Source organism: Elephantulus edwardii, unplaced genomic scaffold (genome assembly GCF_000299155.1).
Source record: "Elephantulus edwardii isolate Elephantulus edwardi_28Jun2011 unplaced genomic scaffold, EleEdw1.0 scaffold00129, whole genome shotgun sequence".
In the NCBI taxonomy this organism is placed as follows: Eukaryota; Metazoa; Chordata; class Mammalia; order Macroscelidea; family Macroscelididae; genus Elephantulus; species Elephantulus edwardii.
The window spans coordinates 2,623,079-2,649,071 of NW_006399879.1; the positions used below are offsets into that span (position 1 = coordinate 2,623,079).

A 25,993-nucleotide genomic window follows, 5' to 3' on the forward strand; every position below is an offset into this window, starting at 1 on the left:
GAATGTGAGTCCAGGACCTTAGAAGCAAAATGCAATGGGAATATAGAGGACATGGGTGCCCAAGGCATTGTGATCTCCTGGGATGGGGACAGGTAAGGTAGGTAGCTAGAGGCCAAGGCCTCATGCCTTAATGAGGGTGGCAGTGGGAGTGGCCAACATGAGGCCCCCAGCAGGGAGGCATGGCATGCAGGTCGAGGGTCTCTAGTGTGAACATAGGTGTGTTCATGAGAGGACTCTGCTGGCCTTCAGAGGAGCACGGACCATGGGCAGTCTCCCTCCTGTGAGAGGACACGATGATGTAGAGTCCCTCACCATGAGAGGACTCTGGGACATGGAGCCGCCCTCCTATGAGGGAACAAGGGGACACAGAAACTCCCCCCTGTGAGAGAACTCGGGGACGTAGAGTCCCTCACCATGAGAGGACTCTGGGACATAGAGCCACCCTCCTGTGAGAGGAGTTGGGGACAGACAGCCAGCCTGCAAGAACTCAGTGCAGGAGGACTGGTCACTGGGATAACTCAGTGCTGGCCAGAGGAGGCATGAGGCTGTGATGGTTGATGGGTGATGAGAGCTGGCTGAGGGTGCTTGTACTCGGACAGCGACCTGAAAACCAGGCTCGGTCGGATGGAGACCTCCACGGAATGAGTCCCCACCCTGTCCAGCAGCCTGCAACGCAGCCCTGGTGTGATGTCCCAGGCAGGTCTGACCGTGTACCATGGAGCATGTCAGTGAATTCTCACCATCATTCCCTTCGCCCCGCCCACTGTAGGGCTGGGGGTCCAGAAAACAATGGGTTCTGTCCTCCAGCAACTCACAGGTTGATCCCAAGAGTGGTCAGGAGGTGTGGTGGTCAGGTCCTTGCATTTCAAGCTGATGACAGTTGATCTCAATGTTCATTTGCTCATTCTGTCACCACTCAGCTCGTCTCCAGGCCAGCAGCAGGCGATGAATGGCAGGGCAGCCTTGCTGTCCAGTAGGATTCGGCCTCAGGCTGGAGTGGACTCCCGGTTCTGGAGTTCTTGGAGGCGTGGTTAGGCAGCTGTGCCTGCTCTGAAGGTGGGATACGTGGTCCCCGGGGGCAGCTGTGGTCAGAGAGGTGGACCCACGTGTGTGCCGTTCCCCGACCAGGTGCTGTTGTGGTCAGCCAACAAGGTGTTCGAGGAGCTGACGGACATCGAGCGACAGTTCCACAAGGCCTTCTACACCGTGCGGGCCTACCTCAACTGCGATCGCTACTCCGTGGGGCTCCTGGATATGACCAAGGAGAAGGTAAGGCCTGGCGGCCCCGTCCCCACCTGCCTCACCGGCTCCATGGTTGCGCTGACCACTCACGCCTTCTCTCCCCTCATCCTAGGAATTCTTCGACGTTTGGCCCGTGCTGATGGGGGAAGCCCAGCCGTACTCTGGCCCACGCACGCCCGACGGCAGGGTGAGTCAGGGTGGGGGCAGGGAAGGGCCAGCCCAGGCGCCTCGAGTCCTCTGACTCCAGCTCGCTGGCCCAGCCCGTCCTCTGGTTGCAGGAGGGGGTGATGAGGAGGCGGCCCAGCTGTGATGACCAGGCCAGCTGTGTGTTTTTGATGGGCCGGCAGGTCCCTGTATGCCTGTCCCCGTTAACCCTCAGCTCTGCCTCTGCTGTGCTCTTCCGGGTGGGATGGCCTGGCCCACCGAGAGGGTCACTATTGGGGGATAACAGTAGCGTCCATTCTGACAGGCCGATGCCCAGCTGCCCCCTTCTCAGATCTTCGTAATAACTCCATTGGATGGATCGTGTGTGTGTGTGTGTGTGTGTGTGTGTGTGTGTGTGTGTACCAGACAGGCAGTGTCAGGTCTGCTGTCAGATATCCCACTGCTCACTAGTCTCCACGCTGAGACCCACTGCACAGCCTGGCCATGCCTCGACCTTCCCACCTGTCAAATGGGGTACTAACAACCCTCTCCCAGCATGGATGCTGTAACGATCACGTGGGCGGTGTGTGCAGAGCACGTGGAGAGGGCTGTGTTCATGTCAGCCGTGCCGTCTCTGTCGTGTGTGTGTGTGTGTGTGTGCCCAGACACACCAGAGTCTGCCGGCCCCCGCACAGATGCAGGCTGAGTGGATGAGCGCATGTGCCTGCCCCGGCCCTGCCTCTGGGAGACTGTGGGAGGCAAGTGTGTAGGTTATGGGACCCCACGGGAGAAGGACGTGAGTGTGACAGGAGGCAAGGCGGATCCAAGACAGTGTGCGAGTGTATCCCAGGAGGGTCAGTAGCAGTGTGCGTGTGTATATGTGGAAATGTGTGTACGTGTGTGTATACACACGTGTGTGGACAGGGGTGCACTGTGGTGGGTGAGCACGCACGTGCCTGTGTGCGTGTGAGAGACACATGCAGGGGGTGTGTATACACACACACGTGTGGACAGGGTGCACTGTGGTGGGTGAGAACGCTCATGTCTGTGAGACACGTAGGGTGGGCATCTCTGTGTGACTGTGTGTATATAAATATATGTGTGGGTGGAGGTGGATAGCGTGTGCCCACGTGCATGCGTATGTGCATGTGTGAGAGACTCTTGTGCACGGTGGGCATGTCTGTTGAGTGTATAAATACATGTGTGTGGACAGAAGTGGAGGTGGACTGTGGTGGGTGGAGCTCTGTGCTCACTAGCATGTACACGTGAGAGTGCCCACGTGTGAGTAGTTGTGTGCTCACACGGATATGCCTGTGTGCACACATGTGTGTCCAGTGGGGGCTCCTGGCATCGTGCACACATTGCACACATTAAGGGAAAGTCCTGGGGATGTGGACCCAGATGGGTGGGGCCGTGGATGACTGACACTCTGTCGTTTCTCAGGAAATCGTTTTCTACAAAGTCATTGACTACATCCTCCACGGCAAAGAGGACATCAAGGTCATCCCGTAAGTGCCAGGACTCCCGCACAGCATCTCAGATCACCTGGAGGGCCGGGTGGGGGCCAGGTCACGGGGGTGCTCAGCTTTGTGGGCTCAGGGGGGTGGGGTGGAGAGGACTCTGACTGTTCAGGGTGAGGAGGGCAGCAAGGCTGAGGCCCCAGTGGCCCTCCAGGTGCGGTGACATGGGCAGGCAAGGGGCAAGGGCCACTGACCTCTGAGGCCCCCGGGATCCCGGCCTGGCTCAGCCAGCACATGCTGGGTGTGTGGAGGTGCCAGAGGGACAGACTCACCACAGCCTCTTCAGAGGGGCTGAGGGCATGCGGAATCTCAGGCAACCCCGCTGGTGTGGGCGGGGCAGGATGCCAGCATAGTAACAAGGAGACCAGGGGTCAGCCATGCTCAACCCCACGGCCGCATAGCCATGTGACCCCATGCTCTCATCAGGACCCCTTCCCACAGCCCCAAAAAGGGACTGGGACTGACCCTGGACAATGGGTGGGGCCAAACCCACAGGAAAGAGGACTCCACTAAGCCCTATGGGGATAGGATTGAAGCCATGTGGCCCCCAAAGGGGAGCAAGGTTGTCCCAGCATGAAAAGGGTCGGGAGGAGGAGGAAGGCAGCAGAGACACCCCTAAACCCATTCCTCTGACTCTTCATCCTCCTCAAAGCCTCACCAGGTTCCTACAAACCACACACCACAGCTACCACCACCACCAAACCCCCCACTTCCAAGCCCTCCACTTCCATCTCTGCTTCTGCTGCCCCTGGAGTTCAGAGAAGGGAACTGCAGGCCACATTCACATGCGTGACACACTATATGCATACACACACACACACACACACACACACACACACACACACACACATACGGCCTTCTAGTTGAGCATGACTCATAGCGACCCTATGAACAAAAGATCTGAAGCCCCTCTATAACCATCGACACTTATCAAAGTTCATAGGGTTTTTGGAGGCATGTTATTTAGGAAGTGGATGCCACTCCTGCTTCCAAATATATGTATGCATTTATATTTTTCTATTTTTATTTATATATATATTTATACACACATTTTTATATATACATTTATATATATATACATTTTTCTATGTATATATTTTTTATATATACATACACACATATATACATATATACATATATACATATATACACATATATTCAGTGTGTGTGTGTGTGTGTGTGTGTGTGTGTGTGTGTGTGTGTGCGCGCGCGCACGCGTGCAAATCTACACTCACACACCCCCTCGCTTCTCTCTCCCCAGGACGCCTCCAGCCGATCACTGGGCCCTGGTCAGCGGCCTTCCAACCTACGTGGCAGAAAGTGGCTTTGTGAGTCCTGCACAGGCCCAGTCCCCGCTGCTCGCTTGTGCTGCTCCCCACATGCAGCCCTGGCCCTAGCCGGCACCTCGCCCAGCCAGCCTCTGGCTGTTCTGCTTTGCCTAAAAAAAGCTTCCTTCTTGCAGATGAGGCTGGGGCTGGGTCACCCATCTGATAATTGTAGGGTAGGGCTGGGAGCCCCTTCTGACAGTCCTGCCCTAAATATGTCCCCTTCTAAGAGATTATTCTTCTGGTCCTTTTTCAGATCTGTAACATCATGAACACCTCGGCCGATGAGATGTTTAAATTCCAGGTATTGGTCCATCTTAGAAATGGATTTGTATTTCTTGTTCTTGTTGTTGTTATGTGCCATCGAGTCACCTGTGACTCATAACAACCCTATGTACAACAGCTCTAAACCCTGCTCTGTCCTGTGCCAATCGCACTGTCTCCAACACACCCACCTCAATTACCCTAGTCACTGAATCAACCCACCTCATAGAAGATCTTCCTCTCCTGCACTGTCCCTCCACCCTCCCAAGCATGATGTCCTTCTCCAAGGACTGGTTCCTCCTTACAACATGTCTGAAGTATGTTTGTTAGACGAAGCTTCAGAATCTTTGCCTCCAAGGAGCAGCCTGGTCTCATCCTCTCCAGGATGAATCTGTTTGTTTTCTTAGCAGTCCATGGTATATTCAGTACTCTTCTCCAGTGCCACAGCTCAAAGGCATCAATTCTCCTTCTATCATCCCTAGTCATTGTCCAGCTCTCTGACACATAGCAAGTGATTGCAAAGACCATGGTCTGTATCAGGCGCACCTTAGTCTCCAGGGTGACATCATTGCTCTTCAGTACTTGGGACGGGGAAGATGTTTGGATATAGAAGCCAAGGGCTGAGTGTGTCTTTGCTGCTTGAGCTACAATCTCAGAATCTCAGTGGGGGACTGTTAAGAGCATGTAATTCATGCTCACATGCCTGCGTTAAGCTGGGGCTTAGATGGTTTTGTCTAGGACTCGACTGGGTCTTTATTAATCATGTCTGGGGGGAGGGGTTTGTGCGGGGAGAAGGGTGCAACAATGAATGAATGGAATCCCAAAATCTCTGTAGATGTTCATTGAAATGAAAAATAAACAACCTAAATTTTAAAAAAAAATCATGTCTGGACATGGCTAAGGTTCAGCTGGGACTGGTTGGGCTTGACTGATCTTGACTGGGCCTTAGCTTGGCTCATCTGGGCTCAGCTAATCTTGACTGAGTATGGCTGGACTTCCCTAGGGTTTGGCTGGGGCTCTGCTGCTCTTGACTGGGACATGGCTGATATGAGGAACTGGGCTCATCTGGACTCAGCTGATCTTGACTGAATATGGCTGAGACTTCACTAGAGTTTGGCTAGCAGGAGGTTGATGTTGGCTGGGCTCAGCTGATGTTGACTGGGACGTGGCTGGTCTTGGAGTGGGGGGGCTTATCTGGGCTCAGCTGATCTTGACTGGGCTGTGGCTGGTCTTGGAGTGGGGGCTTATCTTGGCTCAGTTGAGCTTGACTGGGGTAGTCAGGTCTAGGGCTTGGGCTTGACTGGGGTCTGAATGGGGCTTAGCTGATCTGGAATGGGATCTTCTGCACTCCGTTGATCTTGGCTAGATTTGGTTAGGCCCTTTGGGTTCAAGAGTTCAAGTCTGATCCAGCTGTCTATATGGAGACTGTGTGCCCAAGGCAGGTTTTGGAGGAAGAAAGAGAATCGATGGATCATAATCTATCTCTATGGGCTCCTCTAGAAATGGTCCCCCTCCTGTATTTCACAGACCACACCCGGCACCAGTGGGATAGGAGGCAGGGCCAGCTGTGTAATTTGTGAAAGCATGAGACCTCCTTGTTCAGTAACTGAGAGCTGTGTGAGAGCAGCCAGTAGGGTGGCCTTGGGAGAGGGGCTGTCCCCCTGCCCTTCTAACAGGAGACACAGCCCCAGCACATGGGGGTGGAGTCCAGGGAGGAAGGTCCAGAAGCATCAGCCCAGCCGTCACTGTTGGAGGGACACAGACGAAGCCCTCTCCCTGCAGGAGGGCCCCCTGGACGAGTCGGGATGGACCATCAAGAATGTCCTGTCGATGCCCATCGTCAACAAGAAGGAGGAGATCGTGGGCGTGGCCACGTTCTACAACAGGAAAGACGGGAAGCCCTTTGACGAGCAGGATGAAGTTCTCATGGAGGTAACGGCCCGTCACTGGCATCACTCTGAGGGGACGCCCCGCACGATGCTGTGGGACACTGGCGGGCAGGGTCACTCCCTGTTTCCACGAAACCTGGGGAGAGTTTGGGAGGTCACATTCCTGGAAACCTGTGGTGGGCACCTCATCCAGGGGGTTCAGAGCTTCCAGGTGACCCCAGGGGCCACATACCGAGATGAAAGGGCCTTGCACACAGTAGGTGCTCAGCACACACCGAGTGCTCGGCACACAGCAGGCACTTGGCACACAGCAGGCACTCAGCACACAGTAGGTGGTTGACACACAGCAGGCGTTCGGCACACAGTAGGTGGTTGACACACACAGCAGCAGCAGATGCTCAACACATAGTAGGTGCTCGACACACAGTAGGTGCTCAACACACAGCAGGTACTGACACACAGTAGCAGCAAGTGCTCAACACACAGTAGGTGCTCGACACACAGCAGGTGCTCAGCACACAGTAGGACACCGAGGGTGAGTGACTCGATGGCCCTATCCCCCAGTCCCTGACGCAGTTCCTCGGCTGGTCAGTCCTCAACACCGACACCTACGACAAGATGAACAAGCTGGAGAACCGCAAGGACATCGCCCAGGACATGGTCCTCTACCACGTGAGATGTGACAAGGACGAGATCCAGTCAATCCTGGTACTGCACCCCTTCCTTTCTGTGTGTCCCTCCTCTGCCCAAAGGTTAGGGTGCATACCTGAGGTCAGATAGCTGGCTTCCGGCCTGGGGTCCCCAAGCAGCGTACCACCAGCAGAAGGTCCTTTTCTGCAGCTGTTTCCTGTCTGTGAAGCAGGAATGAGTGGCACCGGCCCGCTAGATAATCCACCAGTTCTCCCTGTGAGGACAGGGGCACACAGGGCATGTTAGCCATGCCGGGCACTCTCCCATCAGCCAGTCAGAGGTACTGGCTGGACCTTCTGATGTGACCATTGTCCTCTATGGCCCACATGTCACCCCTCTAGCAGGACTGCCAAAGCTGCTATCCTGCCCAGGAGGGCTTGGGACAGAGAATGTCCTTTAGGGATAGAGAGCCCAAGGAGAAGTAGCCACTGAGCTGAGGTGCTGTGGACATGGGTTTGGGTACCCCATCATTCCCTTCAAGGCCCCAGCATCTCCCCTGTAGATGAGCCTTGGGCTCCTTGGAGCCCATCCCCTGGCTCTGAGTTCCAGAGGACAGCCCCAAAATGGGTGGCGGAGAGCTCTGGTGGCCTAGTGGCAAGGAGCTGCAACTACAATCCTAGAGGCGCACGGTTCAAATCCACCAGATGCTCTGCCGGGGAAGGAGGGACAATCTCCTCCTGTATCAGTCAGATCTGATTTGACGGTACACGCACACAAAAATAATAATTTTTAAAAAAATGCGTGGCATAGGTTCTCCTATAAGGAGGATGCCCTACATGACAAGGGGGCCAGGGGTCCACCAGGTCACCTTATGCCAGGCGCTTGAAGTCAAAGACTCAGAGCAGGGAGGGAGCCGTCATGCAGGGAGGGGGCCGAATGCACATTCTGTGTAGAGCATGGTTTGCCTGCCATTCATGGCGGCCACAGGATGCGAGGCATCAGGTGACCATCCGCGAGCTCACGGTGATGGGCGTAGGGGACGCTGTCATCTGTGCCATGTGCCCACGGCAGGTATCCGTTATGGTGCTGACGGTCATAACACGTGTGCTGTTCTTTGCCAGCCAACAAGAGAACGTCTAGGGAAGGAGCCTGCAGACTGTGAGGAGGAGGAGCTGGAGAAAATTCTGGTAAGAGAGCCACCCCGTCCTTCAGGTGCAGAGGGAGCGGGTGGAGGCTGCTGGCATTGGGGCACCAGGTGGGAAGAGAGTGGAGGAAGCCGGACTGGGCAGGCAATTTGCCTGGAAGTGCAGGAGTCACCAAGGAGCCTGAGGTGTTGGGACTAGTGGGCAGCTGGGGGCTGGACAGAGGGTTCTGGAAGGCAAAGAGGCCGGGAACAAGCAGGGGCTGCCATGGGCCCTGCCCTGCTCAGCCCCACCACCTCTCCCACAGAAAGAAGAGCTCCCGGGGCCCAACAAGTTCGACATCTACGAGTTCCACTTCTCAGATCTGGAGTGCACGGAGCTGGAGCTGGTCAAGTGTGGCATCCAGATGTACTACGAGCTGGGTGTGGTCCGCAAGTTCCAGATTCCGCAGGAGGTGAGGGGTCAGCGGCAGGGAAGGCGGAGAGATGGAAGGATAAGCTGGGGGGCCAGCCGCCTCCCCAAAGCTGGGTGCATTCAAGTTACACTCCCACGTGGTGAGGGCTCACCTCTGTTCTGAGCGTGTTCACAGGCTCAAGACCAACACCAACTGAATCTTTTCTAAAAACATATTTTAATTGGTTTGCATGCAGTCATTCATACACATTGTCACTTATGCACGTACATTGTGTTCTGTACAATCTTTCATTTATGTTTTATTTCATTCATGCACTTTGTGTTTTATACATTCGTGTACATTGTATTTTATACAGTCATTCATATACATTGTATTGTTTTAATGTTTTTGTTATTAGGTGCCATTGAGTCAGAATATGACTCATAGCAACCCTATGAACAAAAGATCTGAACCCTGTTCTGTCCTGCACCATCCTCACACTTCCTGACACACAAGAGCCCACTGCAGCAGTCACTGTGTCAGTCCTCCAGGTCGAGGGTCTTCCTCTCCTTTGCCGACCCTCTGCCCTTCCTAGCATCATGTCTTTCAAGGAATAGCACCTCCTGCAACATAACCAGAGTATGTGAAGCACAGCCTCGTCATTCTTGCCTCCAAAGAGCACTCTGGCTGCACCCTCTCCAAGATGTATCTGTTCATTCTCTTGGCCGTCCATGGGGTGTTCAGTGCTCTTCTCCAACACCACAGCTCAAAGGTGTCAATTCTTTTCCTGTCATCCTTATTCATTGTCCAGCTCTCAGATGCATAGCAAGTGATCAGAAAGTCTATGGCCTGAATCAGATGCACTTTAGTCCTCAAACTGACATCTTTACTCCTCAATAATTTGGAGAGGTCCCTAAATGCAGATTTTCCCAGTACAATGCGTCTCCTTATTTCCTGACTGCTGATACCAAGGGTGTTAATTGTGGATCCAAGCAAAATGAAGCTGTCCATCCATCGTGATGTTGCCTATCAGTCCAGGGGCAAGAATCTTTGTTTTCTTGACACTGAGATGCAATCCATACTGAAGGCTGCATTCCTTGATCTTTTTCAACAAGTGCTTCCAGCCCTCCTCACTTTCAGCAAGCAAGATTGTGTCATAACGCAGGTTATTGATGAGTGTCCTTCCAATCCCAACGCCATATTCCTTTTCCACACCCTTCTCTCTTTCCCCTTCCTTTTTAAACATTTATACATCTCTTGCTTAGTCATCCTTCTATTTTGACATAATGATCTTATGCAGTATTTGTCATTATGAGACTAAGTTATTCCACTCAGTATAATGCTCTGTATACTCTCCCCTGTTGTATAGTGTTTTGTGAAATCATTGTTCCTGAGTGCTGCATGGTATTCCATTGTGTGAATGTGCCACACTTTCTCAGTCCACTTGTTTGTTGATGGACATTTGGACTGTTTTCTATTTTCTTGCTATTGTGAATAATGTTATGAACGTGGGTGTATGTATGTCTGTTGTGTCTCAGTTCTCATTTGCTTGGAGTGTGTTCCTAGCAGTGTAATAGCTGGGTCATATGGGATTTCTATGTTCAACTTTTTGAACACTCCTTGAAACGTGATGAATGAGATGGAAGAGTCCAGGGTAGAGACATTATGATGACCAGGGTGTGGAAGCCAGTCATCTTCCAGTCACTCTGACCCATGGTGCCCAGGTGTCAGGGCAAAACTGACAGCCACAGGGTTTCAATGGCTGGTTTTTCAGATGTAGGTTGTGAGTCTATACTCCTGAATAATTTCTGGTTGGACTTAAAACGCCAACCTTTCAGATAACTGCTGAGCACGTTAACTCTTTGGACCACCCTCCAGCACTGGATGAAGCCACTTTAGGATTGAGGATAAAGAGAGGAGAGGAGAGGAGAGGAGAGGAGAGGAACTGGTGCTGAACAGCTGGTGACATCTCACTGTCTAGCTGAGCAGAGAATGGGGACAAGGAGTCTGACCATCTAAGATGCAGCTCTAAGTTTTTCTAGAGTTCTTCTAGAGGGAAGAAGAGTGAATAACGTTGAGGACTCAAGGAAGCAGTTCATCCAGTGGACACGTGAAGCTCAGCCTGCACTGTCCTGAAGCCAGAAAATCTAGATGGTGCCCACCTCTCACTGTTACTCCGATTGGGTCCTCAGAAGATCTCACAAAGTGAGAGAAAAATGCAGAATGAAGTTAAAGATTAAAAAAGAGAGAGAGAGAAGCCAATTTACTGGTCTGACAGGTGGACCCCTAAGACTGAGCCCTTAGAAACTCTTCAAACCTAGACCTGAACCCACACATGGGGATCACATTTCAGTCAAACAACAAGAACAACAACCCCGAGGAAGAGCATGCTCCCCAGGACATCAGACATACAAGATCAGAAGGGCAGCAGCTGTCCAGGAAACTAGGGCAGGAAAGGAGGGCAAACGGGACCCAGAGAGGAAGGCGCAGCTGTGTGCCTTCAAGTCAGAACTGACCCATGGCAGGCCCTCCAGGGGGCTGGCCGAGGCAGTCAATTGCATAGGAGGAGATGGCCTAGCCTTCTGAAGAGCAACTGGTGAATTCGAACTGCCTATACTTGGGATTACAGCACAGTTTCTAACCACTAGGCCAGCAGTACTATTACATCAAGGAGATTGCAAATAATGTCACAAAACAAGGTGTGTACAACGTGTTCAATGGAAAACTTTCACCCAAGTGACCCAAAAAAGCACCATGAAAACAGACAAAGTTGTGTCCTTTATCTGTGCCTATTTAGTCTGTTTGCTGAGCAAATAATTCAAGAAGCCAGACTCTGTGAAGAGGAATGTGGCATCAGGGTTGGAGGAAGACTCATCAACAACTTCTGTTATGATGAGGACGCAACTTTCCTTGCTGAAAGTAAGAAGGATGTGAAATGCTGGCAGCAAAAGATCAAGGACCACAGCTTTCAGTATGGATTAGATCTCAACATCAAGAAGAAAAGGTCCTCACCACAGGACCAGCAGCCAACATTACAATAGATGGAGAAAGGACTGGAATGGTCAATGATTTCATATTGATTAGATCAACAGTCTTGGTACCAGCAGGCAGAAAATCAGGAGAAGTGTTGCTTTGGGCCAGTTTCCTATCAGGGATTTCTCCAAAATACTGAAGAGCAATGATGTCAGTTTGAAGACTAAGGTGCTCCTGATTCAGGCCATGGTCTTTTAAATCACTTGCTATGCACCTGAGAGCAGGAAAGTTATTAAGAATGACAGAAGAATTGATGCCTTTGAGTTGTGGTGTTGGAGGAGAGTGCTGAATATCCCAGGCCAAAAGAACAGGCCAGATACATGTAATATACTCAGCAAATATATCTACACTAAATGCATGGATGGTTGAATGGGTGGGTGGAGGAATGAGTGCATATGAGTGGGCGGTGGGATGGATGCATAGATGAATGGATGGGTGAATATATTTGTGGATGGAAAGATGGATAGTGAATGTGGGTAGATGGGTAAGTGAGTGGGTACGTAGATAGGATAGGGAGATAGATGGATAGCTGGGTGGGTGGGTGACTGAATATTGACGGGTAGATGGATAAATGGAAGTGTGGGTGGATGGATGGAGGGAGGGATCGATGGATAGGTGCATGGATGGATGGATGGGTGGATGGATGAGTGAATACTGATGGATAGATGGATAAATGGAAGTGTGGGTGGGTGGAAGGAAGGAAGGAAGGATGGATGGGTAGATGAGTGAATACTGATGGATAGATGGATAAATGGAAGGATGGATGGATGGAGGGAGGGAGGGATGGAAGGTTCATGGGTGGATGGGTGTGTGTGTGGATGGATGGATGGATGGATGGAAGGTTCATGGGTGGGTGGGTGGGTGAGTGGATGGATACATGATGTGGTAAATACCAATTACAAGCAATTTAATCATTATGTGCATTGTTGAGTAGACATGGAAGAGTTGGGGTGGAGTAGGGAGTAAATAGGACCAGCCTAGCACCTAAAGGAAAGGTGTGCATCAGACCTGTATCCTTTTTCTCTACCTGTTCACTCTGTTCACTGAGCAAATCACTCAAGAAGCTGGACTCTGTGAAGGAGAATGTGGCCTCAAGGTCAGAGGAATACTCATCAACAACCTGTGTTGCCCAGAGAACACGACCTTACTTGCTCACAGTGAAGAGGACTGGAAAGGCTTGCTGTGGAAGATCAAGGACTACCGCCTCCAATATGGATTGCATTTCAACATCAAGGAAATGACAATCCTCACCACTTCACCTATAGGAAACCTCATGGTAGATACAGAAGAAAAGACTGAAATTGTCTATTTCCTCTTATTTGGCTAAGTCAATGCCTTTGGTACTAGCAGCCAGATTAGGAGATGTGTTGCACTGGGCCAATCTGCTGGCAGGGACCTCTCCAAGTTACTGAGGAGGAGCAATGATGTCAGCCTGAAAACTAAGGTGCATCTGATTCAAGCCATGGTCCTTCCCATCACTTGCTATGTCTCTGAGGGCTGGACGATGAATAAGAATGACAGCAGAATTGATACCTTTGAGCTGTGGTGTTGGACAAGACATAGAGACTGTGGCAATGGGCTCGAATGTGTCAGAGATGATGAGGATGGCACAGGACAGGATTCAGACCTGTTGTTCACAGGGTCGCTAAGAGTCATACTCAGCTCGAGGCACCTAACAACAGCATCACATACATAGAAATCACAGCGCATTCTTTAGGGTTTGAACTCAGCAGAACTTCCCAGGGATCCTCACAGGGTGCAGGGATGGCAGCATCCCCAGCTCTTGCCTGACACGTCTTGCCCCACTCAGTGGGTTTCCAGATCCCCTTCTGCTTCCACCTTCACTCCACGGGGCCTGTGGTATCTGGTCCTCATGGTCCAGACAAGAACACCCTCCTTTCTCAGCCTCCAGAGCCCGTGCAGCAGGCTGGCATTTTCCAAAGGAAGTTGGACTAAACACTAAGGAAAAGCGCAAACAAATGATAACTTACACACTTCCAGATAGGTTTCTAAAATACCACAGCGAGGGCTTTAAAAGGCTCTCCTCGCCCCATGTTCCTCCCAGAGAGACAGAGGGCTCACACACCTCCTGCCCAGCCCCAGGCTTGGGCCCTATAGCTGCCGTCTTGTCTCTCCACCACTGGGTAACACCCAGCCCCTAAAACGGACCTTTTCTTCTTAAAATGTCCTGGGTCCTCCCCAGTTTTAGGGTGGTGTCTCCAGAACCCTCGTGGACAATGGAGTGTCCCTTAGCTTCTGTCCATCTTGAGTTTTTCTACCACTCCCTCTGCCCACTGTGGGTAGTCAATCTGATACCCCCAACCCAGAAATGGGGTGCAAGCTGGGCAGAACCATCTCCAACGATGGTCAGAAACTACTGTTAAACTAGTGGGGACTTAAGGGGGACCATGGGGCATCTAAGAAATAGGTGTGATGGGGTGTGCTGGGCCTGTGGGTAATGGGGTCATAAGGACATCACGCCAAAACCACCACCATGGTAACATCTTGGTGAGACTTACACTTGAATGTGCCGTTAGGTGCCATAATTCCAACTTTGTTGTTGTTGTTGTTGTTGTTGTTATAGCTGAATATTTAAGTCTCATGTGCCAACTTGGAGTTTTCCAACAACTTGAGGAGCAGAAACTTTCACAGGTTTCACAATTTTTTGTTTAGGCGCTGCTTTTGTGGGAGCCTAAGTAGCAGCCATTGCGGTCTTTTTAGGTGCTTGCTTAGCCTTTTTTTGCTTCCTTGGCAGCCCTGACACCCTGTTCTCATTAAGCCTTTCTAACTTCAGGCTTTTGATTCCTCTTGGCCATTGTATCAGCAAGAGATGCACCAGTGAGGGCCCTTTGGAATTTGACTGCTTGGCGGGTTCTTTTCTTTTGACCTTTCTTCCGATTGGCCCTTTTTGTGCTTCCTCCTGTGGAGGACAGTCCAGTTTATCTGCCGTGGATTCCTTTTGGAAAGGAAAGCCGACTCGCATTTTGGGAGTTAAGAAACCGGAACACCTTCCTGTCGGTCCTGGCGTAGCGCCTCCCGTGCCCAGGGTAGATCTTGTACCCGCTGGAACTGCACAGCTCGACCCTCCTGGCTACGATTTCACGGGAACCAGGAAGAGGGCGAAGAGCCATAATTCCACCTCTTAACAACCTGTGTCCAACAGCAGGCGCCAGCCACTAGGCATTGTCTGCACAATTTCTGTGCTTGCGCTGCACGGTGCAGCCTCTGTTTCAGTCCATGACATTGAGGGTCTTCCTCTTTTAAAAAAAATACATTTTTTAAAATTATTCTACATTTTCTTCCCCCTTCCCCACTCACCCCACAGTGCACCCTTTGTTCATGATTGTTGTCATGCATATGATGCCTGATCAGACATTCCTTTCGGACGATTCTTCTGAGCATCTGCTGCTTTTAAACTAGCCCTCGGCTTGACCAAGCATGAGGTCCTTCTGCAAGGACTGACTGGTCCGTCCTCATAATGTGCAGAGTGTCTGCGACAGTGTCACCCTCCTCGCTGCTAAGGAGCATTCCAGCTCAGCATCTTCCCAGGCAGATCTGTCTCTTCTCCTGGTCACCCACGAGGCCGTCAGTCATCTTCACCAACACCATCATCCAGAGGCATCACCTCTTCTTCTCTGTCCTTGTTCGTTTAGAAGAGGTAGAGGAGACAGGGAACGGGATGAGCCGACATGCTGTCCGCAGCCGTGGGCTCAAGTGTAGCAATTGTGAGGCTGGTGTAGGAGCCGGCAGGTGGACCTGGGTCACTGTTGGCTGGGACTGACTCGATGGTACCGACAACGTTCTAACGCCCAGACAGTGTCCCCTCCCCGGCTGAGAGCCACGTCTTCTCTCCGCCTCTCCCCCAGGTCCTGGTGCGCTTCCTCTTCTCCGTCAGCAAAGGGTACCGGAGAATCACCTACCACAACTGGCGCCACGGCTTCAACGTGGCCCAGACGATGTTCACGCTGCTCATGGTGCGTGGATGCGGATGGGCAGGACGGGTCCCCGTGAGCCCAGGGCCGCTGCAGAGAGGACGGGTCCCCGTGAGCCCAGGGCCGCTGCAGAGAGGATGGGTCCCCGTGATCCCAGGGCCGCTGCAGAGAGGACAGGTCCCTGTGAGCCCAGGGCCATTGCAAGCAGGACAAATCTGCAGTTTGATCCAATCCTCCTGGTTCCAGAATCCCTATCCCACGTTTAGAGGCAGGGTCCACACAGGGTCCTGAGGGGCCCCTAAGGCTTCCTGCAGCCCCTTGGCAGAGATAGCAGAGGAGGCCAGCACCCCTAGGACTGGTGCACCCCATCCTACCCTCACTCTTACCCTCAGGAAGTGGGCAGGTGGTCCCAGACCTCACAGGGAGTGAGGGGGGAAGAGCCAGGTGGGAGGACACAGCCCAGGGCTGCAGCACTCAGAGGTCACTGGCAGTGCTGTCCCCGCAGACCGGCAAGCTGAAAGACTACTACACAGACCTGGAGGCCTTCGCCATGGTGACGGCTGGACTGTGCCATGACATCGACCACCGCGGCACCAACAACCTCTACCAGATGAAGTGGGCTACTGGGGCATGGGAGGAAGGCGGCTGCACCCCCGAGCCCGGGCAGGGCCCTCCATTGCTGCTGGGGTGTGGGAGGAAGGCGGCTGCACCCCCTAGCCCGGGCAGGGCCCTCCATGGCTGCTGGGGTGTGAAAGGAGGATGGTTGTGCCCCCTAACCTGGGCAGAGTGTTCCAAGGCTACTGGGGTGCAATAGGAGGCAAGCAGCACCTTCTAACCCAGCCAGGGGCCCTGGCATATGAGAGGAGGGTGGCTGTACCCCCTAACCTGGCCACGGGCCGTCCAAGGCTGCTGAGGTATGGGAGGAGGACTGCTGTACCCCTAACCTGGATGGGGCCCTCCAGGGCTCCTGGGACATGATAGGGGAGCTGTACCTCCTTAGCCCAGCCAGGGGCCCTGGGGCATAAAAGCAGGGTAGCTGCACCCCCTAGCCCAGGTGGGGGCCCTCCAAAGCTGCTGGGGTGTGGGAGGAGGGCGTCTGCACCCTCTAACCCAGACAGGGGCCCTCCAGAGCTATGGGGGGGCACCAGGGTCCCTCAGCTTACCGGTGTCTCTTCACTTATAGAGGGTGTCCATCCCCCCCATGCACCCCTGTCTGTTCCTCCATCTCTAGTCACTACTCAGATTCCACGGTGTAGGCAGACCTCAGAGATAGGAGTCTGGTCTCAGGCCTCCCCAAAACCGCAGCTATCATCAAGCAGCCCCTCAGTTCTGTGCTCTCCCAGTGCAGAGAGAAGAGCACGTGTTCACCCCCGACTGTACTTAGTAAAGTGTGTGATTTGTTATGTGCCATCGAGTCGGACTCAACTCCAAGCTGGTTTTCAGAGACTATAAATCCCTCGAGAATAGCTGGTGGATTTGAACCAAGTCCCTCTGACTTCCAGCGTAACTCCTTATCACCGAGCAATTGTTGCTGTGAGCTGACAAGTCAGAACTGACTCATAGCTGACCCTCGAGTTCATTTCCACAGGCAGTAAATCCCACGGGAGGAGATTGCCCGTCATTCTCCCGCAGAGCCGCTGGTGGGCTTGATCCGCATACCTTAGTGTTGGCAGTGCGGATCCCTTCCACTGGGCCACCAGAGCCTTCTCGATTAGCAGTGCTAATCTACCGCACCACCACGACGCCCTGGAAAGCTATCAGAGAAAGAACGCACAGATAGTGTGTTTCTAATAGCAGTGACAGAAAGTGGTCATGCCCCAACGCTGGCAAAGGCCGAGAACTTGCCCGGCCCTGAGGACCCGGTGGAGGGCCAGGCAGAGGACTGGGCGCTGTGCGGAGTCCTGCTCGCAGGTGGCACTGCAGCGTCTTCTAGACCCAGTTCCCCGGCCAGGTGGCAGGCCCAGCGCTGGGGTTAGGACGCAGTTCCGTGCACACACTGCTGCCTGTGCTTCTAACCCCGTCTCGTCTTTAACTAAACTCTGACCACAGGTCTCAGAACCCCTTAGCGAAGCTCCACGGCTCCTCGATCCTGGAGAGGCACCACCTGGAGTTCGGGAAGTTCCTGCTTGCCGAGGAGGTTCGTTCCTGGTTCCTGGCTGGTGCATGGCTGCGTGGCCAGCCGCTACAGCGCTCTGAGGGGTGGGGGAATACTGCGGACCCCAGGAATGGCCGCTCTGGGCAAGGGGAGCAAGGCCAAGGGTTGCGTCCGGGAGCCTCTCTGGGGTTATGGGGACTTGGTGCCCAGCAGCTGTGCAGGGACATGTGCGGCTGGAGCTGGCATCAAGGGAGTAGGGGGTTACGGTCAAGTAGAGATAAGAGCTGGAGAGAGGAGTCCAGCTGACAGGGTGGAAAAGGAGCAGAGGAACCAGGGCCCCCACCCTGCCTGGAACTGTCCCCACCCATTCGCTCCAGCCGTCGTCTGGGAAGCCTGGGTCCAGGCTGGTGGCCCAGAGGAGGCCTTGGGTAGAGGCCATGGAAGGAGGGACGGAAAGGCAGGAGGTCGACCTGAGCCTCCACAGGAGGGGAGTCTAGGACCTGGAGGACCCCGAGGCACACTGGGTGGGCAGGAGGCCCTGTGGCAGTGCACACCCTGGTGACGGGTGCCCTCCCCCCGCAGACCCTGAACATCTTCCAGAACCTCAACCAGCGCCAGCACCAGCACGTGATCCACCTCATGGACATCGCCATCATCGCCACTGACCTGGCCCTCTACTTCAAGTGGGTGCTGCTGACTGGGGGCCCCTCCAGCAGGCGGGCGGGGGTCCAGGGCACAGAGACGCTCATTCTTGAGGTGGGGGGGAGGTTCCAGGGCACAGGGATGTCCATTCTCGGGGTGTGGGGAGTCCAAGGCACAGAGACATTCATTCTCGGGGTGTGGGGAGTCCAGGGTACAGGGATGTCCATTCTTGGGGTGCAGGGAGTCCAGGGCACAGAGACATTCATTCTTGAGGTGTCAAGAGTCCATTATGCCAGGATGTTCATTCTCAGGGTGTGGGGAGTCCAGGCCATGCAAAATGTCCATTTTGGGGATACAAAGAGTTCAGGGCATGATGCTGAGCCCCCTAGCCCAGCCCGGAACGTCCTGAGCTCAGGCACACTTAGCCCTGGGCCCAAGGCCCTCAACCAGGTCCTGTGCCTCCTACAAAGAGGGGCTGGAGTTAGGCTCAAGGACATGCATGGGGAGGGCCTCAGGGGGCTGAGGGGAGACCCGGGGTCACCGTACACCAACCCCCACCCCACCTCCCTCCACTTCCTCCCACACACATCTCTCCCCTGTTGTGGGGCTTCAGGAAGAGGACCATGTTCCAGAAGATCGTAGATGAGTCCAAGAACTACGAGGACAGGGACAAGTGGGTGGAGTACTTGTCACTGGAAACCACGCGGAAGGAGATCGTCATGTGAGCAGCGCGGGGGGGGGGGCGCAGAGCCTTCGGGGGGCAGGGCCTGGGGGCGGGGCGGGGCGGGGGGGGGCCTGGGCTGGAGGTGGAAGAAAAGTAGTTAATTACTTATTGACCTTGTTTACTCAAAACAAATACTCCCTCTTTAGCCATCAAGTCTATTCCCAGGTATTTACTGGTATATGACATTGAGTGGCTCATAGTTGGGTCTCAAGTGGGTTTTTAGAAAGTAGAAATCTCCTACTAGGAGAATGCCCATCTTTCTTCCTTAGAGCAGCTTCTGGATTCGAACCCCATGCCTTTGCATGGGCAGGGCAACTCCTTATCGGTAGGCCATCAGAGCTCCATGTGAGATGCTGTACACAAAAGGGTTGTTCACCGTAACATTGCTTGTAATAAAATAATGAGGGAAATAACGTAAATGTTCATCAGAAGGATGCTTGTTACATGAATTCGGATCCTTTCTGATGGATGTGTCCTGCCCGGGGTTCTTCAGACAAACAGAACCAGTGCAGTGTGGGATTATAGAGAGGACCATTAGCTTGTAGGACTTCACAGAACACTGTTGTGGGGGTGGCAGGGCCCAGCGACCTCAGGACAGGTGGTCACTTGGTGACCGGATGCTTCTGCAGCCTGTGTCCAGCTGATGGAGACAGTGCAGTGGGGGAGAGGGTGATTTCTTCCCGGATGTCTGTTCATAGTCCAAAGAAGATCACCCACAAAGAAATTCTGTTTAAAATTGATGGATTGCCGACATTCTGCTAGATGACACCGTGGAAGGTGATCACATCACATCACATGACATTATAGACAGTGATAACATCACTGTGTGCAAGGTGATCACATCCTGTTGCGTTGTGGGAGGTCAACATCACGTCACATGATGGAAGATGACAGCAGCATTTTTATTTTTATTTTATATTTTTCTTTTTTTTGTTGTTGTTGTTGTGTGTGTGTGTGTGTGTGTGTACCATCAGATCAGATCTGACTGGTACAGGAGGAGATTGTCCCTCCTTCAGCAGAGCATCTGGTGGATTCAAACCTCACATCTCTGGGATTGCAGTGCAGCTTCTTGCCACTAGGCCACCAGAGCTCACCGACAGCAGTATATTAATGTACCCTGTGTCACATACGGAAAATGATGGCATCCCATCACACTGCACGGCGTCGCATGATAGACGGTTATGACACGGCATTACTGTCCTTTACTTTCACACACAGTGCCAGCCGTGGGTTCTGACTTACCCACATTCTGGGGCATTTTCAAAGCTGCATGTAAATCAGAACGGGAGGAGGCGGCCCATCTTTCTCCCACGGAGCTGACCACAAAGGACCTCCCGTCAGAGCTCCCCTCCTGTGATGTTACAAAAGGGAACAGAATTAGACTGCTGGTTGAAAAAAACCACTGGGAAGCACAGCTTAGCCATGTGCACATAAAATGAATCACCGCACAGCGGGGCGGGCTGGCCCAGCAGACGTTCTGAGGCACTCACTCTATGTGGGCTGAGGCAGGAGCATTTCCAGGATAGGTTAAACAGGACTATCTGACAGGACGTTCTTTTTAATTAAAAGAATGTTCTTTAAAAGACACAGCAATTGTCTTTCTATTTGCTGTACTGAACAACTTTGAGTTGCTGTGATGCTGAACACTATTTTATAGTCGTGTCAAATACCATAATGGTTACCCATTATGTAGAGTGGTTGGATGAGCTTCCAGATTGATTCATGTTGGGAAGCAGGAGTGGCATCCACTTCCTGAACTAGTTGCCTCTGGAAACTCTACAAACTCTTTTATAAATATACAGAAATTATGTTAATTATAGAACAGAGTTCAGGTCTTTTGTGCAAAGCTTACTCTGAGTCGTATTAGACTAGACAACACTTAACCACTGCTAAAGGAGACTAGTGCTGTTGTAGCTGGAAGGACACTCTTCCGCTTTGCACATCACTCTTTGTCAATGTGTTGTGTGAAGTAACTTGAGTTTGCTGTGATGCTGAACCTTGTGCCATTGGGGTATCAGATACCATAATGGTTTCCCAGTGTGGACAGTGTTTGGTGAAGTTCCTAGTTATAAAGCAGGTTTGGAAGCAGGAGTGGCATCCACTTCCTAAACCACATGCCTCTGGAAACTCTGTGAACTTGGAGAAATACAATAGCTATGGAAAGACATTAGGTTTGTTCATAAAGTCACTATGAGTCGACCTTGACGCCACGGCACTCAACAACAACATCTGACAGATACATTGTTAGGGTGAAGACAATAACAATAAAGCAGTGTGTTAAGACTCCACACACACTTGTCATCCTGACGTGCTCCCTGTTTGAAGGGACACAGCACAGGATGTGGGCCCTGGCAGGCCCTTTCCCCGCTTCATGGCCCTCGGCTATCATTCCCTTCACCTTCCTGAGCCTCCTCATCTTCATCTACAAAGCAGAGCTGCAGAACTCGTGACCTCCCCAAGGCCAGCTCAGGGCAAAGGCGAGGACACGGTGCACCGGCCATTCGGTGCCCAGTTCTTCCAAGGGCCCCCTAGGACATGCTGACGTTAGTGTGTGATTCAGGGGTGCTGAGGGGGGAGGGCCTTTGGGAGCTGCTAGAGGGAGATGAGGTGAGCAGGGGTGTGGGGTGCAAGTGGGGAGAAGGAACAGGGTAGGGAGCCAGTGAACTCTGAAGGTGGAAGGTGGGGTGAGGACAGTAAGACCACTTATGGACAGGACACTGGGATCGGGCCCTGCCCTCACCACTTGTGTCCAACATCACACACGTGTACAAGTTGACTGCAGGATAAATTCCTGGGAGTAGAATCAGCAGATAAAGAAGGGCCTTTGTAGGGAGCTCTGGTGGCCTAGTGGCAAGAAGCTGCACTGCAATCCTGGAAGCACGCAGTTCGAATCTACCAGATGCTCTGCTGGAGAAGGAGGGATAATCTCCTGTACCTGTCAGATCCGATTTGATGGTACAAATACAAATTAATAATTTTTTTAAAAGGGACTTTGTTTTGAGACCTCAGTGACCACCATGGTCACCAACCTGTTAGAGGCCAGAACAGAGGCCCCTCCCTGGATCTAACCGGAGCTCTGTCTGTCCCCAGGGCAATGATGATGACTGCATGTGACCTGTCTGCTATCACCAAGCCCTGGGAAGTCCAGAGCAAGGTCAGAGCTCCGGCAGGCCCTTGTCACCATGCCTGCCAGCGTCTGTGGGGTCCAGCTTGTGTCTGTGGGAGCCTCACATGGAGAAGTAGCCATGGCAGTGCAAACAGTATGGCAATAGGTTGCTGACTTGAAGGTTGGAGGTTCAGGTTCACCCAGAGAAGTGCCTTGGAAGAAAGGACTGGAGACCCAACTTCTAAAAACCAAGCCATTGGAAACCCTGGGGGGTGCAGCTGTGCAGAAACATGCTGGGGGGGCCCTTGGGTCAGTCAGCACCACAGTAGATGGTTTGTGTGGACAGTCAGACCTGTTCCCAGTGAACACAGCATTTGCAAGTAACTCTGAGGGCTGCAACCTGCTCTAAGCCAGTCTGAGGGACAACGGCAGAAGGACCCTCGATGTTCACTGTGTTTCAAACCCCAGAGAGACCGAGATGTGACTAGTGAAAAGTCTCAGAGGGTCTGTGGCAGAGAAAGAAGAGGACAGGGCTTGGGACACAGAGAGTTGTGGTGTTGTGTACCATCAAGGTGGAACCAACCCATAGCTGACCCTCCAGCGGGTTTCCAGAGGCTGTAAATCACACAGGAAGAGCTTGCCCATCTTTCTCCCAAGGAGCAGCTGGTGGATTCTAACCACGTACCCTTGGGTTGGTGGTGCAGTTCTGGACCGCTCAGCCACCAGAGCTCCCGGGGAGGCGGGAGGAGGGTGTCAGGGTGCCGACCTGGTAAGGACACGCCAGGCCCCACAGTGAGGACCCCCCTCTGTGCCTGCAGGTGGCTCTTTTGGTAGCAGCCGAGTTCTGGGAGCAAGGCGACTTGGAAAGGACGGTCCTGGATCAGCAGCCCATCGTGAGTACTGCTTCCAGCATCTTCCATTCCTGGAAAGGGCACTGAACAGCGTCTTGGGCCTCAGGAACCCCTAGGAGTTCTGGGTTCTGGTCCTTAAATGCATTTTGTGGGGTCGTCTGACGTGATTATGAAGTGGCTCGGGACCTGGGTAAACACTCGGAACACAAGCTCCTTGCCAGGCAGTCAGAACCGAAGTAGAGCTGCCTCCCCAGCGGGTTTCTGAAGTTGTAAATCTCACGAGAGAGGAGGGCCAGTCTTTCTCCTAAGGAGCTGTTGGCAGCTTTGAACTGCCAAAGAGGCACAGCCTTTGGGTTTAGTAGCACAACCCCTACAAACTACGCCACCAGAGCACACAGAAAGTTAATGGGAAACAAGAAATTTTATTAAAAGCATGACAACTGTTCAAAAGTAAAAAGGATATTGAAATTGTATAGCCGGTCTACTAGCTCCATAAACAAGAGCCTGTGTGGGGTCCAGGGCAAAGGCAGGACCAAAGAGCCACCCTATTTGGGCCATGAGTCACACTCTAGAAGACCCTGGGAAGGACTTCACCCATGGAGGGGGGGTGTTCAGGAGCCAGCACAAGAGAGCCTTGGGGGCCAGAGTCCACATCCAGTCCTCAGAGAAAGCAGGAGTCCATCACAAGGGTGTGGACAATACGATGGTCTAGATCACCAAGCTGATGTCAGAAGTATGCAGCTAGCACCACGGATGGCATACAGATGGGCACCACGGGGACAGGGACAGCATAGGATTGCGCCCGCATCATAAGAAAGGAAGGACAACTGCAATCCCAGAGGTGCATGGTTCAAATCCACCAGATGCTCTGCTGAAGAAGGAGGAACAATCGCCTCCTGTACCAGTCAGATCCAATTTGACGGTACACAAAAAAAAAAAGGGGGGGGGGGGAAACAGAGAAAGGAAGGACAAGGATTTATCTCCCAAGCTAGCCGCAGTCCGTGGTCACTTGCTCTCTGGAGCATGACACTGAAAAGGCTTGGAGACCAAGTAGACACTCAGCAGGAAAGGAGAAGCAGTCATCTGTCCTCCTGCATAAGATGTGAGGTGACTCTGAAGAAGTGACATTCACAGGAAGGAAGGCAAAGGTCCTTAACTCTAAGAATAACCCCAAACTGGGTGTTGTTGTTGTTTTTTTCTCAGAGAAGAAAGTGGCTAAGGCTAGTATGGTTGGGTCCTCACCTGAATGGGTGTGCGTGCACGCGTGCGCGCGCGCGCACACACACACACACACACACACACACACACACACACACAGACGTTGGGGGGAGGGAGACAGACAGATGCAGGTGCGGGCAAGCGCTCCATATTAGCACAATGGACAGAGGCGCCAGGGAGAGGTCCTCTGGTGAAAAGCCACCAAGGACAGAACTAAAGGTGTTGCGTCCACATCTGAATGGGTGCGGGCCCTGGCTCCCATTCAGCACCATGGACAGATGCAGAGGGGCTTGAGAAGGGCATCAGGCTCGAAGCTGAGTGTTTGTATCTGCATCTGAATGGCCGCTGGAGTGTTCAGCACCATGGACAGTGACAAGCTCTCTGTGGGGCTTGAGAAGGGCAGCCTAGGACAGAGCCAGGGTCACCACCCCTAGTCCCAGCACTCCTTCTTCTCAGCCCGACCCGAGCTGATCCCTGTTGGCACCACTGGCACTTTGGGGACATGAAAGTGGGCATCCTGAACAGCTAAATGTGCCGTGTTCTGGAGCCCCCAGGCCCAGGGTAGGATGGCGGATGGAGGTCTTGGATCTTCATGGCCCCACCAGTTATGGTGTCGCTGTATATGTTAGAGGAGGACTGTGACCTGTAGGTTCTTCAGTGGATTCTGGGGAGGGAGCAGGTTGTCAGGCCTTTCCTCCCAGGTACCTCTGAAGAGGTGGAGTAGAATCACCAGGTTTCATTTTTCAGGTGAGCAGTTTGTGCTGCTCAGGGACCCAGGGTTGGTCCTCCTTGGCCAGGGCGCCGTCCGTGTCCCTCAGGCTAGCAGCATCTGTAAGGTGCTCGTTCCATGTCACGAATGTGCTCAGTGAGGGTGCTGAGTGAGGGGGGATGGGAAGGCTCTGGGAGAGCAGAAGGCTGACCGCTAGCAGGTTTAGGGGTGCAGGCTGGGACACTAAAGCCTACGGTCAGTCGCACTCACTGTGTCTGTTTCCTCACAAGCCAATGATGGACAGAAATAAAGCAGGCGAGCTGCCCAAGCTGCAGGTGGGCTTCATCGACTTCGTGTGCACCTTTGTGTACAAGGTACGGCCACTCACCCCCCTGTTGACGCAGCAGTGCAGACGCAGGGGGTGAGGAGGGGATGGGGCTCTGGGCAGGGAGGAGGACGTGGGCAGGTTTACAGCTAGCAACACTAGACAAAGCTGGACATTGATGATATGGTGCCTTGACGCAGGAGAACGGGTGCGCAGGGGCCACACCTGGACACACCTAGGTGACCCACAGACTTCCTGGGGCAGAGTCAAGGAGGGGCCAGGCTGGGACCAGGGGGGGAGCCTGACTTCTCCACCCCCTTGCCAGGAGTTCTCCCGCTTCCACGAGGAGATTCTGCCCATGTTCGACAGGCTGCAGAACAACCGGAAGGAGTGGAAGGCCCTGGCCGATGAGTACGAGGCCAAGATAAAGGCCATTGAGGAGGAGAAGAAGAAGGAGGAGATTGTACCTGTCAAGAAAGGTGAGGACTGGGCTGCAGGATCGGACCCTGCATGGGACCCTGTGTGGGCTCAGTCCTTTGAGAATGAACAGCTGTCCTGCTGGGGGCAGGCTGCACTCTCAAATCAAAGGTCAAGACTACTAGTTAGCGCAGAAGACAGAGGATGGGGTTGTTAATGCTGGAGGAGAAACAGGAAGGAAGTAAGATCGCTCTGTGGCTGGGCCACCACATTGCCTACCTTTTCTGGAAATATCTATCCCAGGGAACTTGCTCTGCAGAGTTTATGTCATTAACAAGCCCAGACTCAGAGTGTCCCAGCTGAGATACTCTCATGTTCTGAGGAGGGAGCT

At 53.0% G+C, this 25,993-nt stretch overlaps 1 protein-coding gene across 1 annotated transcript in view; it reads left to right on the top strand.

Moving 5' to 3' along the window:
• PDE6B (phosphodiesterase 6B, cGMP-specific, rod, beta) overlaps nucleotides 1–25,993 on the top strand; it is a 63,888-nt gene that overhangs the window by 36,845 nt on the left and 1,050 nt on the right. The window contains exons 4-21 of the mRNA XM_006893584.1: nucleotides 1,129–1,269; nucleotides 1,355–1,429; nucleotides 2,830–2,894; nucleotides 4,168–4,234; nucleotides 4,488–4,535; nucleotides 6,278–6,427; nucleotides 6,949–7,092; nucleotides 8,136–8,201; nucleotides 8,464–8,610; nucleotides 15,450–15,557; nucleotides 16,021–16,130; nucleotides 17,565–17,652; nucleotides 18,193–18,293; nucleotides 18,866–18,973; nucleotides 22,067–22,130; nucleotides 22,901–22,975; nucleotides 25,151–25,234; nucleotides 25,511–25,664. Coding sequence (XP_006893646.1) covers nucleotides 1,129–1,269; nucleotides 1,355–1,429; nucleotides 2,830–2,894; nucleotides 4,168–4,234; nucleotides 4,488–4,535; nucleotides 6,278–6,427; nucleotides 6,949–7,092; nucleotides 8,136–8,201; nucleotides 8,464–8,610; nucleotides 15,450–15,557; nucleotides 16,021–16,130; nucleotides 17,565–17,652; nucleotides 18,193–18,293; nucleotides 18,866–18,973; nucleotides 22,067–22,130; nucleotides 22,901–22,975; nucleotides 25,151–25,234; nucleotides 25,511–25,664 — 1,795 coding nt within the window. The remainder of the gene's footprint in view (nucleotides 1–1,128; nucleotides 1,270–1,354; nucleotides 1,430–2,829; nucleotides 2,895–4,167; nucleotides 4,235–4,487; nucleotides 4,536–6,277; nucleotides 6,428–6,948; nucleotides 7,093–8,135; nucleotides 8,202–8,463; nucleotides 8,611–15,449; nucleotides 15,558–16,020; nucleotides 16,131–17,564; nucleotides 17,653–18,192; nucleotides 18,294–18,865; nucleotides 18,974–22,066; nucleotides 22,131–22,900; nucleotides 22,976–25,150; nucleotides 25,235–25,510; nucleotides 25,665–25,993) is intronic.